The sequence below is a fragment of the Sylvia atricapilla genome, chromosome 1, assembly GCF_009819655.1.
Source record: "Sylvia atricapilla isolate bSylAtr1 chromosome 1, bSylAtr1.pri, whole genome shotgun sequence".
Classification (NCBI taxonomy): Eukaryota; Metazoa; Chordata; class Aves; order Passeriformes; family Sylviidae; genus Sylvia; species Sylvia atricapilla.
In genome coordinates this window covers 50,150,784-50,168,648 of record NC_089140.1, presented here as the reverse complement: position 1 = coordinate 50,168,648, position 17,865 = coordinate 50,150,784, and the positions used below count along the sequence as shown (strand labels likewise).

General features: G+C 36.0%; 1 protein-coding gene across 1 annotated transcript in view; it reads left to right on the top strand.

The window, feature by feature from the left end:
- Positions 1–17,865, top strand: part of CUL1 (cullin 1) — a 53,629-nt gene that overhangs the window by 31,592 nt on the left and 4,172 nt on the right. Inside the window, exons 6-17 of the mRNA XM_066322541.1 lie at positions 626–716; positions 1,445–1,608; positions 4,847–5,009; positions 8,635–8,765; positions 11,446–11,553; positions 11,652–11,758; positions 12,743–12,791; positions 13,187–13,318; positions 13,877–13,994; positions 14,927–15,003; positions 15,763–15,894; positions 16,726–16,818. Coding sequence (XP_066178638.1) covers positions 626–716; positions 1,445–1,608; positions 4,847–5,009; positions 8,635–8,765; positions 11,446–11,553; positions 11,652–11,758; positions 12,743–12,791; positions 13,187–13,318; positions 13,877–13,994; positions 14,927–15,003; positions 15,763–15,894; positions 16,726–16,818 — 1,365 coding nt within the window. The remainder of the gene's footprint in view (positions 1–625; positions 717–1,444; positions 1,609–4,846; positions 5,010–8,634; positions 8,766–11,445; positions 11,554–11,651; positions 11,759–12,742; positions 12,792–13,186; positions 13,319–13,876; positions 13,995–14,926; positions 15,004–15,762; positions 15,895–16,725; positions 16,819–17,865) is intronic.

The window sequence follows — 17,865 nt, the reverse complement described above, 5'->3', positions numbered from 1 at the left end:
AGTAAGCTAGGCAGGAGTACGGGCTGATGACAGTGATGTCTTGAGGTTTGAGAGTCAAGTTTGCATGAGAACAGATAGTGACAGGCTGGGATTTTGGTCTCTCCTAATGTTACTGTGAGTTGTTACATTTACACTGATGCCTGGGAGACTCAGGTCAGTAAAATGCTTAAAATCAGTGAATTAGCACAATATAAAACAAGGCATTCCATCACAATTCTTAGGTACCTGTATATGTTGATTTCACTTCTTACCAGTACTTCATGATGAAGTAGTTGCAGCAGATTATTTGTCCAAAGAACAGATGGTTAGTTCAGGTCTTGCTACAATATTTCAGGTATAAAAGAAAGAGAAGTTTGGCTTAGAAGGTGTTTTTTTAAAATGAAAGAAAAAAATATTAAGCACCTTAATAACCATATGCACCTTGCCACTAATCAGACTGTAATAATGTTGTATATCTTAAAGGTGTATTATTCTCTATAGGAACTTTATATGTTCAGATCTCCTTAAATGATGTTCTCAAGGTACCTGACTTCCTTGAATATGGAAATACACTCCTAGTCAAGTATGGTGCTTGAATGTAACAGCTGCTTTCTCTGTGCTTAACTTTTAATCTCTGTTTTCTAAGGTAACAAATGCAGTGTTGAAATTGATTGAAAAGGAAAGAAATGGTGAAACTATCAATACAAGGCTGATCAGTGGAGTTGTACAATCCTATGGTAAATGTGATTTCTTTACGATTTTGTTACTTTCTTAAAAATAAATAAATAAATGTACTTACCCTGTAGTAAATTACATGCCCAGCAGTAACATCCCACCTCCTCAGACGCCCAGTAAAGACTTTGTTTAATAGTAACATAAACACAGTTATATATTGTTTAACTTCACATTTGTACTGATACTTTATACAATAACAGTTGATTATACCATATTTGTAAAACTTGAGAGTGCAACTGATAGACAAGAGTATTCATCATTTACAAATCAGTTATTGAGGAGTAAAATGTGGAAGTAGGGAAGGATGCTAATTTGCATAGCAGAGTGGGGTTGCTTTTTCCCTTTTGCATAATACTGAGAGCATTGCCATCCAAATTACTGACTAGTTTCATGAATAAAAGCAAAAGCATTTAATCTGGAACTCTTTTAAGAGAGAAAAATGAAACGAGAATTTGAACTTGCATTTGAGATAGTTAAGTTTTTCAAATGCTGTAATCCTACATTTAAGAAGTGTATCTAAAAGTGTAGTTGACATTAGTAATGTCTCGTACTGATATTTTTAAAATGCAAAATTAATGTACTTTTAAAAAATGGTGCTGATACAGTCCCAATTGATTGTTTTCATCTAAGTTAGAAGAAGTGTCCTTGTTTATTTGCAGGAGACCACTTAATAAAAAACAATTTTGTGATTTCTTGGTCTTTTTTGTTTGGTTGTGGTTTTTTCCTTCAGTGGAGCTGGGGCTGAATGAAGATGATGCATTTGCAAAAGGACCTACACTAACTGTCTATAAAGAATCCTTTGAATCTCAGTTTCTTGCTGACACAGAGAGATTTTATACACGAGAAAGTACTGAATTCTTGCAACAGAACCCAGTCACAGAGTACATGAAGAAGGTAAATTACTTAATCTGCTTTGTGATTTTTGTTTTTCTGGATACCAAATTTTTTAGAGGTAAAGGAATATAAATTCTAGGGTTTAATTATTATTTTCTTAAAATGATGATTATTTTACAGGAACAGATAGCCGGTTTTCCCTATAGTGATTTGCTTCTGTGTTTATCTGGACTGAAGTTTGTCTCCTTATTGCATTTCAGTGAGTACAGTGAAACTATGGAACTTTCTGAACAGTCAAAACAGAAGATTAAGTTAAAATAAATTCAGATCTTTTTAGACTTCAAGACATCCAAACAATTATTCTGCTTTAATACCACAAGTTTAGCTTTCCTGTACAAGGAGCAGTGTGTTGACATGTTTATTGAAATACCTTCCTGAGCAAGCTGGCTAAGGAAATGCATCATTAATTAGCTTTAATTCTCTCAGAATATTTTAGTGTCATGAACCCCTACACTGTACTTCTCATCACAGAAGCCAGATTTAACTTCTTAACTTGTCTCAGGTTTTGGGGATCCCAGACAGAGCAACTAAGAGCAAGCAGGATAAACATTGGCTATTTCTAGCCTGATTATTAGGTCAGTCTTACCTACTCAGTAGTAGATAGGTCATCTTCCACCTTGGACAAGTGCTGCTTTATATATTTTTTTCTCATCAAATTCCTTCACTTTCTGAATTGCTGCTTGTTTATTACCTTTCAGCTTGGTTAAAAAATGAGAGAGTTTTTCAAGTATGCAATATGCAGTTACACATCCCTCCTTCAGTAGTCTTTGTGTAATGCTTTTTACCAGAGAAAGCATCCTTTCTTAACTCTTTGCATTAAGGTCAATTAATTACCCCAAAAGAAAAAAAAAGATGGCAGGGGAAGTCCTAGAAATAACACAGTAGAAGGAACTGTGCCTTTAGTAGTTTCCCAATAATTACCAGAGCCAACGTATGTTTGCTTTTCTGTTACTGAATTAATTATTATTTTGCTACTTCCCTTTCAAGTTCTTGTTTTAACTTTCATCCTGTGTATAAAGAGAAAGTAGGGAAATTTCAGTCATTCAGAACCCGAATGACTGACTCTTCCAGTCTTCTTGGTACAGGACAGTAAGAAGCTGTCTGAAGGTCATCACTATTTCAAGAACTAGAGATTTTGGACAAGTAGAAATAACTTATTAGTACCCAAACAATCCTCAAGATTTCAGAAATCCACAGAACAGCAACTTGCTTTGATTGAAGATGAGAGCACATACAAAGTTGGCAGACAGCAGGGGAAATGTTCAGCAGGAAAGTGTTTAGCCTTATGTATCTGCTCAAATTAATATATTAGAGATTTATACAAGCCATTAGAGCACTCTTGGCATCTCCTTACAGACTAGTGGCTATAAGATCTTACAAGTCATCTGATGGAAGCATGAACTGTGAACAGAGTAGTCTGCTGTTAGTACACTTACTTGATATTCTCACTGGAGCACTGTACTTTGAGTTCTGTCTGGCAATAAATAACATTGCAAAATAAAAAGAAACCTTGGAGTACCCCAGGACACACTAGCAGAGCATGACTGTTACCGTCTTGCAGTAGAATTGTGGTAGTGTCTTGTAGAATAGTCAATGAAAACTAGAACTAGGATTTGTGCATGTAGTTACATAGGCAGACTGACTGAGTTTAGAAGGATTGTGAATTTTTCTTCTCAGTCCAGACCTCATGAGTAAAGCTGGCATAGCCTGATGTGTTGTAGGGAAAAAGGTCAGTATTTCTTAAGACCATGCCTTGAAATATAGTCTTACACTGACATTTTCATCTTCATAGTAGAAACAAGTGAAGATACTGTTATGTGAACTATTTTTCCCTTATTTCTGAAACATGGCTTTAAGGGAAAATGAACTTGCAAGAACACACACAAAAAAAAGAGTGTAAGGAAACATGATGTTAAAGTAAATATTTCTTTTCATTAAAGAGCTCACAATAACTGTTAAGATTAAAAATGAAGGTCTAAGGATATTTTAAGAAGCAGCATTAGAAGCGGCAGAATTTCCTGAACTACAGAAATACAGAGTTGGTTAAATGCAGGATAAGTAGTTCCAATGTTCATAAGAAAGATTTGCTACTATTTGCTGTTAGTAAGGAAGTTGATTGTTATTCTGTACTGATAAGAAACTGGCAAGTGCTTTGGAGCTGGAGCTTATATCCCTTCTCAAATTGCTAATTTCATTCTTATATGTTGATCAGTACTGGTTTGGCTCTAGGAGACAGTAATCCAGGACCATTTCACAAAACCGAAGTGCAAAATCATTACAGAATGAGTGAAGCTAACACTGGCTGAGATGATTTAAAGCTGTCTATGTAGGATGCAGTGTACTTGCAGTGTAATCATTCGTTTTTTTCTTGTCCAGAATATGATCTTTCATGCTTACTTGTTACTCTGGCATACTAGGAAAATTAATTAACCTAATTCCATTTTCTTGATGATGTTGTTAATTTAAATAATTTGGGTTTATAAGAGGACATATACCCTTTATCCCTAGTAATGTGCTGCAGTTTCAAATGGTTTGTAATGTGAATCCTTAAAACTTTTGCAAACAAAATAGAGGTAATTGTTATGTAAACAATTTCAGTTTTACATTTTGGCATAAGCTCTATTCCTTGAGTGACATTTAGAATTTTAGTTTGCCAGGAAGATGGGCATATGTAGCATTTCATATGCCAAATTAAATGCTAGTATAATTTAAATGATTGTAGTTTTATTGGGAAGCTTTTCTGTGTAAGAATGTAGATGAGAATATTCAAATAAATTTGTCACAGGCACAATGTTAAATTGTAGTTTCCTGCCTTTTAGTTTTGTGGAGCCATGAAATACATTCATGTTTGTCTTAAACAGAACTACCTCTGTAGCTGGAGAGCTTGCTGATCCTAAAACTGCCAGCATCTCACATCAGCAGCTTTCTGTTTTTCTGACAGCATATTTTCATCTGTAAACTCCTTACTCATAAGCAGCAGGAGAACAGTCTTGCTGTGATTCTCCCCCACCATTTAAACAGCACATAGTATTTTCATCAACATAAACATCAATTCCAAATGTATATTATGATTCCTGGAGAAATAACTGCTTAAGTAGGTGGCCCATAACACCAAACTAGAGAGAGCTTTGCTTGTTGTTGTTTTCTAGAAGAATTTACTGAACAGTCACCTGTTCTCTGCTGTTGGATTCGTGTTCTGCCTCCCCTGCAGGTTTCATGTTTATCTCTGTTTCTGTAGGCTGAAGCTCGCCTTCTGGAGGAGCAGCGTAGAGTTCAGGTGTATCTCCATGAGAGCACACAAGATGAGTTAGCACGAAAGTGTGAGCAAGTACTTATCGAAAAACACCTGGAGATATTTCATACAGAGTTTCAGAATTTGTTGGATGCTGACAAAAATGAAGGTAAGGAGTTTCAAACACTGGCTTTAGGCTTAGAGCTCCCCTCCCTGCTGATATGTCAATGATGTAAAATCTGGTACTAGCTAAATGTCACTTGTTAGGGAATTAGATTGAGAAGATAATCACTAAACTGATGGACAAGCAGGTTTTGATGAAATCAGGATGGCTGATGATACTGCTTCAAGGACCCTACCTCAATCTCAGATACTAAGGCAGAACAGCAGTAGTTTGATTTCTCTTAATGTGGCTGGAAGAGTTTCAAGAGCACTTGAACCATCTTTCCAGGAGGAGCTGAAGCTTGTGTGAGATGGGAGGTGAAAAACAGACCAGTACTCCTTCCAGCTGTTCCAGTTTAATTTGTGGATCTTCCTGAGTCAGCACTAAGAATTTTAAAATCCAAAGTATACAGAAGTATGTATAGGAAAAGTTAAAAGATGAATAGATGCAAATAAGTAGCTTTTTAAGTAGACTATATAAAATACATAATATTGCATACAGAGCACAATGAAAGGATGGAAATTGTTAATGGATGAGTTAATTTTAGCTGTGAAAATAATTAAGTGTTGCTAATGGATCAAGTTTATATTGTCATAGACAATATATTAAATAAAGAGTTCTTCAACACTTCCTCTGAAATAAATTAAGATTTTTGGAGTTTAGGTATCTTTAAGGAATTGTCAGTTGTGTTGGTCTGTATGAGTTTCTTCCATAGTTATTAGAAAGCACAAAATAACAGCCAGAACTAATTCCTCTGGATCATAGGGACGATAATGATGAATGATGATTGTGATTTCCCAGTTGGGGAACTAATTAAATCTGTGTTTCAAGTCTGTATATCTGAAATACTGCTCTTATGAAAGTGGCACAATATAAGAGATGCTGTGGTTAAGATACTAATGATTAAATTGTTCATCTGAATATTTTAAATTGTAACTATGACTCTGTCTCATTGTATATCAGTCTTAAAATAGCAACTATGAATTATTACTATCTGTAATAGTCATGTTGATAACTAAGAGATGCTTCAAAATCAAAAAGGGTAATTCAGCATGATTAGTAGGTCAGAAGTTAGCTGATTCAAATATAAATAATCTGTACTAGTATTTGAGTCAGATGTTGTTTGTATTTGTAAATATTTACTCTTTAATTGGAAGAGATTGTAATGGGTGTTGGTTTGTGAAATTACTTTATAAATTATTAAATGACTTCTGCCAATTGAAATAGCAATACAACAAGCAAGAAAGTTTTTTTTTTCTGGACTTAGGATGCCTTCACAGACTTTTCTTTTTTTCTCCTATTTTATCAAGCTCATGAGTTATGTGAGACCTTAGTGCAATCACTTGCCATAGTGATGCAACTCCATAAATTTGTCCAGGTAAAAAAGAAAATTAGTATTTTGTGTCTTGGGCACTGTCTAGTTACGTATCTTTGGGTTTACTTTCATGTGGGTTATTCCTAAGATTAACTAGGCTTTCTTTAAACACTAGAATTTTTTAATCTTCTTTTTCATAATATTTTCTCTCCTGTTATCAGGCTTCACTTATGGAAATTGTAGCAGTTCCCTCGCCGTTTTTAAGATTCATGAAGTTTCCAGATTAGAAAATCTATTTTCAATAATAGTCTCATAATTCACTCTTTAATCTCTGTAATCAATTCATTCTCCAATTCGTGATATACTAACATAGCCTTTGGTAGACTATCCTAAACTTAAAATAAAAGATTGCTCTTGATTAAAATATTTATTGCTTTCCTCTTGAAATTACACTGGTTTTGAAGTCCTCCCATGCAAACTGTGTTTGAGCATATCGTATTACAGACCACTCCTCTTGGTGTTCTGTAACTTTTTAATTGTGCAAATACATAAACTGGTTATAAAGGTTGTGGGACACATTCCTCATGTGTTACATACATCAGTATGATACCTGTAGGAAACAATTGGGTTTATTGGGAGAAGACTGTAATGCTGTAGATGGAGTTACCATGTAAATCTTCCATGAAACTTTGTAGCATCTCCTCCTTGTTTTACCTGAGACAGACATCCTGGTAAACCAACTTGTGAACACTCGTTTGTGGGTAGATACGCCAGCAGCTTATTGTATCTATGCATGGCATTATTTTCCCACCTTTTTTCTAAAGTTCTGTAGGGTATTCCTATGTTCTTGTAGAAGTTAACATCAGGTTGCAGTTCTGGTTTTCACAGAGAGAAAAAGAAGTTGCATTTTCCAATCTCTTAAGTTTAAGCTTAATAAAGTTTTAAAAAAAGGAAAGTGTTATATAGAAACCTAACTGAACTGAAATATCCCTTCAGTAAAATCCATTCAGTATTAGAAGGCATCAAACTCTGTGTTGTATTTCAGAATCAGGTAGAGTACCAGCTCATTGATTGCTCTGTTTTGTTTTTTTCTGGTAATCCTCTGGTGGTAAAAAGTTGCTCACAAGCCCTTCAGAGAAGTCTTTGCACTTCAGAAGAGCTAGATGCAACTGTCAACCTTTAGATGGGTTCCACAAGGTAAAATATCCTCCTTAGTTTACAGTAAATAATCTGATTGTTTACTGTTTCACTTGCCTGTTCAGTAGGGCAAGATTGAAAGAGGTGACTGGTAGATTTGTAGACCTGGTTGTGGCCAATTCAGAGTTTGCATTTTTTGGGGTTTTTTTTAAAGAGTTCTGCTCTTAGAAAATACAAAGCATCTATCTATCCTGTTGAAACTAGATAATAGAAACCAAAACCATCTTCAGTATTAGACTTTCCAAAATTGCTAATTGGTTTGAAAAGTCTTGGCTGAAAACTTGTGAAATTTTAATATGAAGCCTTAATATATGTGAAATAACATGCAATTTTTTTAACCTTCATTAGTTCTATTGCAGTGCTTTTCAGAACCTCTTTTTTCTTTCAGAATAGAATTACTACTGGTAATCAGTCACTTAAAGTTGTTTTTTTAAAGAGATCTCTTTTACTGACAGTGTTTTATTAAAGGAAATTTGATTTATGATCATGTTTCAATATATCTGATAAAGTCATATCAATACATAACATTTTGCCTTACATTTCCAGCTGTTACCACTGATGCTGCCCAGAGTAAAAGTGTTAATATGCAAAGGGCTAAAAGTAATGTTAGATCTTGGGAACTGTCCTTTTCGGAATAATATTTAAAGGACAGCGGTCAGCAGGAAAATTAAATACTTGTAGCCCAGCCAGCAGTAACATTAATAACAGTCTCAAATTCATGGCAGCACCTCAAAATGTTATTTAAATAAGGGAGGCTTAACACTATTTTTAAATCATTGCTTTAAACCTGTGAAAACTAAACATCAGAAGTAAATTTTCGACCATTCAAAGGGTGGGGTTTTATTCTTGAGATTTGTTGCATTGTGAAGGTAAAAAATGGATCCTAATATAACAGATTGTTTTCTGTTTAACTAGTGTTAGCTTTCCAGATGAGTGCAAAGGTTTGGAGTAGTGTATAATGTTTTACTATCGTTTTTCCTTGCTTTTTACAGGAGCAGTTGCGTGTGTGTTTTTGTTGACAGTGGATGTTTAGCACCTATTGACAACTTGTAAATGAGAATTTGAAGTAATGGCCAGTACAGATGAGATGTTAGCTTTCCTTTTTTTTGTCTTTTACAGACTTGGGTCGCATGTATAACCTTGTATCTCGAATCCAGGATGGCCTTGGAGAGCTGAAAAAACTTTTGGAAACCCACATTCATAATCAGGGTCTAGCTGCAATTGAGAAATGTGGAGAAGCTGCACTAAATGCAAGTATCCCATCAAAACAAGTCTTTGTGGTTGCTGCCACTTTTACATTAAAGGATAGTGAATGTTTCCCGATAAAACTTCCAATTTGCATGTTTTCTCTCTCACTAATTTAATTTGTAAGGACTTTGCAATTCTCAGATGCTCAATAGGTAGAAGGCTCAAAACAAAACTTACATCACTCTGTTTCTACTCTTAAAATTTTGGGGTCTTTGGGGTGGTTTTTTGTTTTCATTTGGGTTGGGCAGGTTGTGAGGATTTTTGTTTTGATTTGATTTTGAGGGGGAGGGTGAGTTTCCCACTGAGGTTGTGTTCTCTGTCAGGATGTCGTGCTGCTTGGAAAGCTGGCTGTGCAAATACAGCACCCAGCACTTAAACAGGTACACCTGGAACTCCACTGTTTCAAGAAACGTTATCTCCAGTCGACTGTATTTTGTTTCATCATCTTAAGGAATTCTGACTTGGATAGGACTATCTAGAGAAAGTTCCTGTTGGTTTCAGGTTTCTGATTGTGTCTTTATTCTGTTTGGAAAAGCATGAGAAATAGAAGAAGAAAAAGAAGGAGCTGAAATGGTTGGAAAGGTCACAATATAAGGAGGAGATCAGGCCTTTGGAAAGGCTGCTTTTTTGATTTTTATCCCGTAACTGTAATTTCAGACTTAGTTTTGTATTGATTAAGGTTGGATCTTGGCAGCATAAAGTTGTTTAAATCCTTTGCTGACCTTCTTCTCTATAGACCATATGATGTTTTCCAGGGGAAAAGAAAGAATGAAACACTGCACAAAGCAAAATCAGGGTAGAATATTGATTCTGGTAAATTTTACTTGAAGTGGAATTCAAGAAGCCCTTGGACAATGCTCTCAGGCGTTATCAATGATAATAACATCATCCCTGTGATCCTTAGAGTGGTCCTGTGCAGGGTCAGGGATTGGACTATGATGATCCTTGTGGGTCCCTTCCAACTCAGGATACACTATGATTCTATGATTAACTTTGATTTTTGACAAAGTTTATCTTAACTTGTTGCTTTCCTGAGAATTTATTGAAATAGCTTCATGCTAAAGTAGCAATCTGTATTGGAAGGGCGTAGTGTCTGTTGTTCACTTCTATAGTTTTAAGTGTGTAGTTTTTTAGCAGTGTTGATCTTCTGCAAATCATAAAGTAATCATGAAGCAAGTTCAGGAATCTTCAGTTTCATTTGTAGACCGCTCCGTAAATTTTGAAATCAGATCTGCTCCACACTTGGCACATCCCCCTAGCGGTCATCATTCTTGAGGTTTTTTTCTCTTTAGGCCTTGAATAATTAGTCGAGAAAAAAATGAAAAATCTTTCTCCAGGAATTATTTCATCTTTCAGAGAGGGGAGGTCTAAGATTTCTGTGCATGAGTCGGCTCCAACCATTTACAAAACTCTTCCTGCCTCTGATGCTTTTTCTTGTTTCCTCATCTTTCTCTTTTGTTCCTTATTCCACACATTTGTTCTTCATTTCATAGCAGTATCTCTGGCTGTTTCCCATGGGAACCATCTTACCTTTTTTTCCAATATCCCTCACACCACTGTAGTGCTGTTCATCATTGCTTTGTTAGTCCTCAATCACACTGATTCTTCCCAGCTTCATTTACCTGTACTGTGTCTAAACAGATGAACAAATGCTTCAGTTTCTCTGTAGTCAGTGCAGAAATAGTCATACCAGCCTGACTCATTTCACCTATTTTAGATTTTTACTGCAGAAAGAGTTGTGCTCTAGTCTCTGTTAACTATATTAACAAGATTGCTTTTCAGTCAGATTTGCTGCTTTTTGGGCCTTTGATTTGTCTGGTTTTTCTTTTAGTCCTTGTAATCAGTACTTTTCTGAGTGTCCTTCAAATCCACTTGCATTCTGTGTCTCAGAAGTTCTCAATCTCAGTTTTTCATCTTAAGCATGTCATTTGATTGGTGGTCCATGGTAGTCTGTCTGTCTTCAGTGGCAGCAGGAAATCTTTTTCAGTATTCTGAAAAAACCCTGCCCATATTCCATCACTTCTTGCCAGCAGGACCTTCTGATCTCTAAATTGAAGACTTCCAGCTGTTTTTTAGTCTGTTGTGGAGTAGCTGTCCTGTGTCTGTGATGATTTACTCGCCCATCATTGTCCCTACTTCTTGACTCCGCTCTGTCTTTATTGAGAAGCAAAGATCAGTAACTGCATGTAGAACTCAGTCTGAGTATCGTAAACTTGATGTTTATTGGCATTTGGCTGCCACTGGGTGTTGAGCAGATAATTTTTAAGAACTGCCAATGACTGAGGTATCTGTACTAAGTAGTAAGTACCTATTGGATATATACCAGTCACATTCTTAGAGATTTTCCTCTATAGCAGGTGCCATTTTATGATTGTCCAGCTCTCTCAGGTGAGACCTGAAATAAATTTAAGTCTTTGAAAATATTTGCAGTGGTTGTGTAAATACTTAATTGTCTTTTGCGTTATGTGGTATGCTCTGCACTCTGGTTGCTGTAAATGAAAGCTTGCAGTAACATCAGTTTGTTCTGGACACAGGACTTGAACCAGTCCTAGTTTACCTTTAAAATATTTCTAATAATTCAGACTTTCTCCACACACATTTTCTTGGGCCAGTGAGTAGCTCCATTTGAAGTAGAAAGCAGAAAGTCAACAAGTTACAAAATCCAGTTTCTCCTCATTGCAGGATCCAAAAATGTATGTACAGACAGTGTTGGATGTCCATAAGAAATACAATGCTTTAGTCATGTCTGCATTCAACAATGATGCTGGCTTCGTGGCTGCACTAGACAAAGTAAGTGCATGTAGTGACAGATGCTGGACTTCTTTTTTATTTCCATGAAAAATAAAAAAACTGTCTCCCAAAATTTCACTGTCTTTTGGGATTTATAGGCTTGTGGTCGATTTATAAATAATAATGCAGTGACGAAAATGGCTCAATCATCCAGTAAATCCCCAGAGCTACTGGCACGATACTGTGACTCTTTACTAAAGAAAAGGTATGTCCTCAAAGACAAATTATTATTTCATGTTGGCTTTTATTTTAAAAGGTTTTAGCCTATGAAGTTTTCTACTGTCTTCAGAAACAACTTCACCTTGCACAAAAATAATTGTAGCAAAATCTGGATACTAAAATTTCAGTAGGACCATGCCTAAAGGTTATGTTGTTTGCTTTTCTTTTTAAGGAAAAGTGGAGGAAATAAGCAAACCTTTCTTGCTTTACAGAAATCCCAAGTTTTTGTTTTTCAGTAAAACTCAAGGAGACATTTTAGGTAGGGTTTTCTACACTGAAAAACTTAAATTGGGTTGTATGTTGTAAAGAGATGCACAATCCCTTTTTCCATTAAAACTGTTGCTTTCCTCCTGTTGTCTTTTCTATACCTTCTTCCATCTGGGCAGAAATTGAGGAGGAAAAAAACCTCATAGCTCATATTTTAATTCAAGGTATTTGGCTTTAAATGATTCAGCAGCTCATATCCCCTCCTTCATTCAGCAAAGTGTTTGTTTTCTCCTTTACAAATACAGACTGTGCGCAAGGTAGGTTTGGGGTTTGCCTGCAGGACAAGCATGAGGTGGAGGAAGACAATGTGATGCCACCTCAGCTTTCACCCAGTCAAGTCCTAGCTCTGTGAGCTGGTTTCTTCTCACAGTACTAAGATAAGAAATAAAGGTAGCATTTAGCAGTGGGAAGAGAGAGCTCCATGTTTAAGCTCATAAATCCTGAGAAGTGCCAGGCTACCAGCAAGGCCCAAGCAAGTAATGGTCCAGGGCTTCAACCTGTGACATTTGGGAACTTCAGAATTGCTGACAAGGTGGAGCACAGAACTGTTCACTTTGTTACATTGTTTCCTCTTTAAAGAGCCTTTGATCCCAGAACTACTCAAATTTGCATTCTTTTATTTCTGAAGCTTCTATATGCATCCATATGTTGGTTTAATTCTGCCCATTTGGGACTCATTAAAAATGCACTTATTTAATTGCAGCTCAAAGAATCCAGAAGAAGCAGAATTGGAAGATACACTCAATCAAGTGGTAAGATGTCTATAAATACATACAAAATATAAAAACTGTTTTGTTTATTAAAAACCCCTTTACAGCAGATTTAAAGTGACTAAAGTGTTGAAGCTGTGCTCTTACTTAATCTGTATATACATATAAAATATATAATTTCTACAGCATCTTTTTATATCATTATATATCCACATATATATAATATGCTCTACATGTGGAATATACAGTTCTTGTTTTAAAATAGTAACTATATTTAAAGCAAACACACACCGCCAGTCCCTCCACCCTCCCCCAAAACAGCCAAACAGAATCCCTAATCTTTAAAATTTAGGTGCAAATAAAGAAGCTCCTGCTACAGCTTTTTCAAGACAAATGTTTAAATATTTTTTCCTTACAAATTATGTTGGCTTTTCCAGATGGTCGTCTTCAAGTACATTGAGGATAAAGATGTGTTTCAAAAATTCTATGCTAAAATGCTGGCAAAGAGACTTGTGCATCAAAACAGTGCTAGTGATGATGCTGAGGCAAGCATGATCTCCAAACTGAAAGTGAGTATTCCATGGCTGTCCCATGATGTACTGTCTTGCAGGTCTTTACACTGTTTTGGAAAGCATTGATGTATATCCTTTCACTTGTTTATTTTATGCACTGAAAAATACACAACCTAGTTGTTTTTTTCTGTTGGGTTTTGGGGTTTTTTTTAGTCATAGGAACTTCTAGTGCATATCTGTCTGATGGAGCTAAGCTTAATAATTCTTAACCAAATAAATTATATGGATTTAATTATTCAAGGGAATGAGTTGCTTAATTTTACAAGGGAAAGTTGCTTAATTTTTTAACCCATAGTTATGCAGAGTTAAACAAAATACAATTGACTACCCTTTGAGAAGTCTGTCTCATTGTGTTTTGCTTAATTTTTAAACAAAATTTTCTTGAGTTTTCCCTCAGAATATTCCATGGAATATTCTAGGGCGATCAGCACTTTGAGTGAGGGAAATACAGTACTTTGTACATCTTCTAAGGAAATAAGTTCCAACACTTTGTTCTTCTCATTATCCAATGTCAAAAATGTGCCTTGCTGATGTATCTGTGCTTTTGAAATACAGCAAGCATGTGGTTTTGAGTATACCTCCAAGCTGCAGCGGATGTTCCAAGATATTGGTGTGAGCAAGGATTTAAATGAGCAATTTAAAAAGCACCTGACCAATTCAGAACCACTAGATTGTAAGTAATACCTTTACCTAAGTTACTGTTAAATGTTACAGCTTCCTGTTATTTCTGCAGAACTAGGCGTGTGAGGGAAATATTTGACTTATACTGCCACAAATTAGAGTTAGTGTTCTTCTGACAGATAGCTGGGATGTTTAAATTAGTCTTGTAGGTCTGTTCTTTGTCTTCTAGTACCTCTTTATATATTTCTTGAGTAGCCTCCTCCTGATTTTGCAGCTCACTTTTAGGTACATAACTAAATTAAGTTGAATGCTGTCTTGTCTTTTTTTTTTTCTTTTTTTTATGTTTGATAGGAGAGATGTTTTTCTTTGAACAGTTCTGATTTTTAACTTATGTGAAAAGTATTAAGGGTAAAAGACTTATGTGAAAGTATTAAAGATAAAAGTATATTGTGGTCCAGGTTGTTAGATGCCCCTATCACCTTTTTATACTTGAGCCAAATTCTGTCAAGAATTGATAACTATTTTTGGGATTACAATTAGAGTTGTGTATCATCAGGCTTACGTTTTACTTAGTTTTGTACTATTTGTACTTTTCTTGACCAAAATGACTTACGAGCGTAGGTGTGAAAGGTCTGTTCTTGTAGTTGTGTACTATGGAGTGAGGATGAACACCTAAAATTTTCACAGTTCTGTGTTAAAAGAGAAACCCACTGTAGGGATAGAAACAGAGTAGTAACTTCTCCAAATGAGAGAAGATTGAGTGCTTATAACAGTAAATCTAAAGCCCTCCAGCTGCAGTGACATCTCCCATGAATACCTTTGGTTATGCTCTGACAAAAATAAAATAGTGCTTAATGATTTTTTTGCCATGTTAGTTTGACCCCAAGGCCAGAACCATCTCTGTGTTAGAACTGGGACTGTGTTTGAAGAGGGAGTTAGGAGAAAGTGGGATGATGCAGCTCATCCTCTTCACCTCTCTTTCAGTGGATTTCAGCATCCAAGTGCTGAGTTCCGGATCGTGGCCGTTCCAGCAGTCCTGCACATTTGCTCTGCCGTCTGAGGTGAGGCACTTGAACTTGGTTCATTTGAACATGGAATGATCATGGGAGAAATTTATTTTACAAGGCTAGTGTCTCCTTCTGTTCTGTATCACAGAGGACTCTAAGTGTCTCTGGTATTTGCCTATTTGGCCTGAGAATATTTGGAGCAAGATAATTGAGTAAGGTAGTAGGAGGGAACGGTGTGAAATTCATGGTTTTGTATCTTTACCATGAAAACTCCTTGATTAATGAATCTTTCTTCAAGATACTCAACAGCAGCTAAAGCAAATCTTCGATATTGCATTTCTCTGGGTATACTTAATTTAAGAAACTTTTTCATACCATTGCTTCAGCTTCGCCCACTAAAATCTTTAGATATTATAATCATTTGCTTTCTGCTGAGTGCTTATCCAGAAAAGATGAGACATGAATATTTAACAAGAAATAAGTTTAATGCTGCTACCTGGAGGATGAAGGTGGTTAAAGCAAGTCACTTTTCTAGCCATGCTTAAAGTATCCTAAAAGCAAGAATGAACCTTAAATGCCTGTTTACATTTCTACTCTTAATGATACTTTAAGGAGGAAACTCATAACTGAGGAAAATTTTTCATCCAGTCTGCCAAATTTGATTACTTTGAGTTTCTGTTTGTGTTACTTAGACAATGTAGTGGTTGAGGGTGATCAGATTTGATGATGCTCTGTTGCTTCCATAACATGTTCTAGTAAGGGTAAATGAAGGTAAATAATATCTATTTATTTATTACTGATGTTTTAATACAGTTAGAACGGAGTTACCAGAGATTTACTGCATTTTATGCCAGCCGTCACAGTGGAAGAAAGTTAACATGGTTGTATCAGCTGTCCAAAGGGGAATTGGTTACCAACTGTTTCAAAAACAGATACACATTACAGGTAAGGATGAGTCATGCCAGTAGAAACACTCCGTGATGGTTGTATTCAGAGGACTGGGTGCAGTCAGTAGAATCCTTATTGTATGTTTATTTTATTTACTGTACTGATACTAAAGGTATGTGTTTAAAAGAAAATTGACTTAAAAAACGGAACACATTGCCTGTGGTTTAAAGAGGTGTTGAAATGCATTTTGTGAAACAAATACAACCTCTTTGCCTAGGATCTCATGCTGCTTATACTTTCCTGTCTGCCTTCTCTCAAAAAGTAGATGGGGTGGGGAGTTCACTACAGTGAGAAGAAACAAGATAATGTCAGACTTTGACCTTCTCATCAACATATGTTAACCCTGTGGTGATAGACATGGATAAGCCACTGATAGCTGCTTAGTGTATACATTTACTTTCATTGTCCTACTAGAGTTTGGAGGGTTGTGAGGATGAATTCAGTAGTCTATGTTTGGTTTAATGAAGATTAAATGGGTAAGAGTTGGAGTGACAGAGGAAAACAATTTAAAACTATATTAGCAAGTAAAGGATAATACTTTGATACTATAATAGAAGATTTGATAGAGTGTCTGAAGCATGCTAAATGATCCTAATCCTGGGGTTTATGTTTACATAATGCTGGAAGGGGGTGTTCTGGTGGAAAAGCAACATTACATTTTTATTTTTTTTTAATTAGCACCACTTGGGTATTCTCTGTTGTCCAAATATTCCAGTGTGTGTGTTTAACTGGTGAATTTCAGGCTGTTCAAATTCAGAAAGTGTTTGTAAGTTCTCATGTTCTGATTTCCCCCCTCTCTCGTGTGTTCTCTGTTTTTGGATCTGTCAGGCATCCACATTCCAGATGGCGATTTTACTGCAGTACAACACAGAAGATGCCTACACCGTGCAGCAGCTGACAGACAGTACTCAAATTAAAATGGTAGTGACTTTGCACATTTTAGCACACTCTTGTGAGCAAGTGTTTTGGTCTTCAGGACTCTTCTGCTACCATAAGAAATTTGGATTACACATGCTTGCAGCCAGGATCAGTTTCTGTCCCAAAGGAGACACATGTGCTCTATTCTTGGTCAATTCACTTTCCTGGTTTACTTTCCTGTAATCATAATTGCCTGGTCTTCTGATGAATCTCTGCATGTACATTCCTGTTCATGACTGAAGTGAATTGTCTAGCTTCCTGCTGAGCTCTAGTTAGAAGTTTTCAGTGTTTCAATGCATATATATGTTAATGTTAAAAGACAACAGTCTAGCAAAAACAGCATTTTCCCTATATGGTTGATCCGTGCATCTGTCATTCTTTTATATCTCAAGGCTCTTTTGCACAAACATAGTAAATCTGCAGTTCATTGGCTAACTCTTTCCTGTGGAAAAGGTTCCCTTCCTTTTCTTTCCAAGCAGGCTTTATAGCCTACAATTTGACATTTATATGACTTTTAGTAGTCAGTTTGAGTCAAGTCTGCTCTGACTTCTGGAAAGTTAGATATCCCTATTCAGTAGGATCTTTACTTCTAGAAGTGCATATCTAGAAAGTTTCTGTTGCTGATGGATTACAGCAAACCCAGAAGTCTTAGGGGGTTGCCATTTATTACAGACTGTGGTAAAATAGCAGCTTTGCAGGCCTGCACAGAATATTGCCAGTAGCCTTCTGGGTGACCAACCAGCAACAGCAACCAGAGTGGATCCCCATTAAAACAAAAAGATGTTAATCAGAAAGCAGAGAGTGCTTGCTTTCTGAAGTTTAGACTTGCCATGGTATACATATTTGTATGGTTTGGGAAAAAATATTTCTTAGGCATATAAATCTGCTTGCAAAATAGTTCCTAAAGTAGCTACTGGAAAGATCTCTTGTTTGGAATTAGTATTTCTTGAGAATTTTATGTTATTTGACCAACCACAAGGGGGATATGTCCTAACACCCAAAAAGAACATTGCTTTATTTCTGTGAACTCTGTTTTTACTGCTTTTTTTG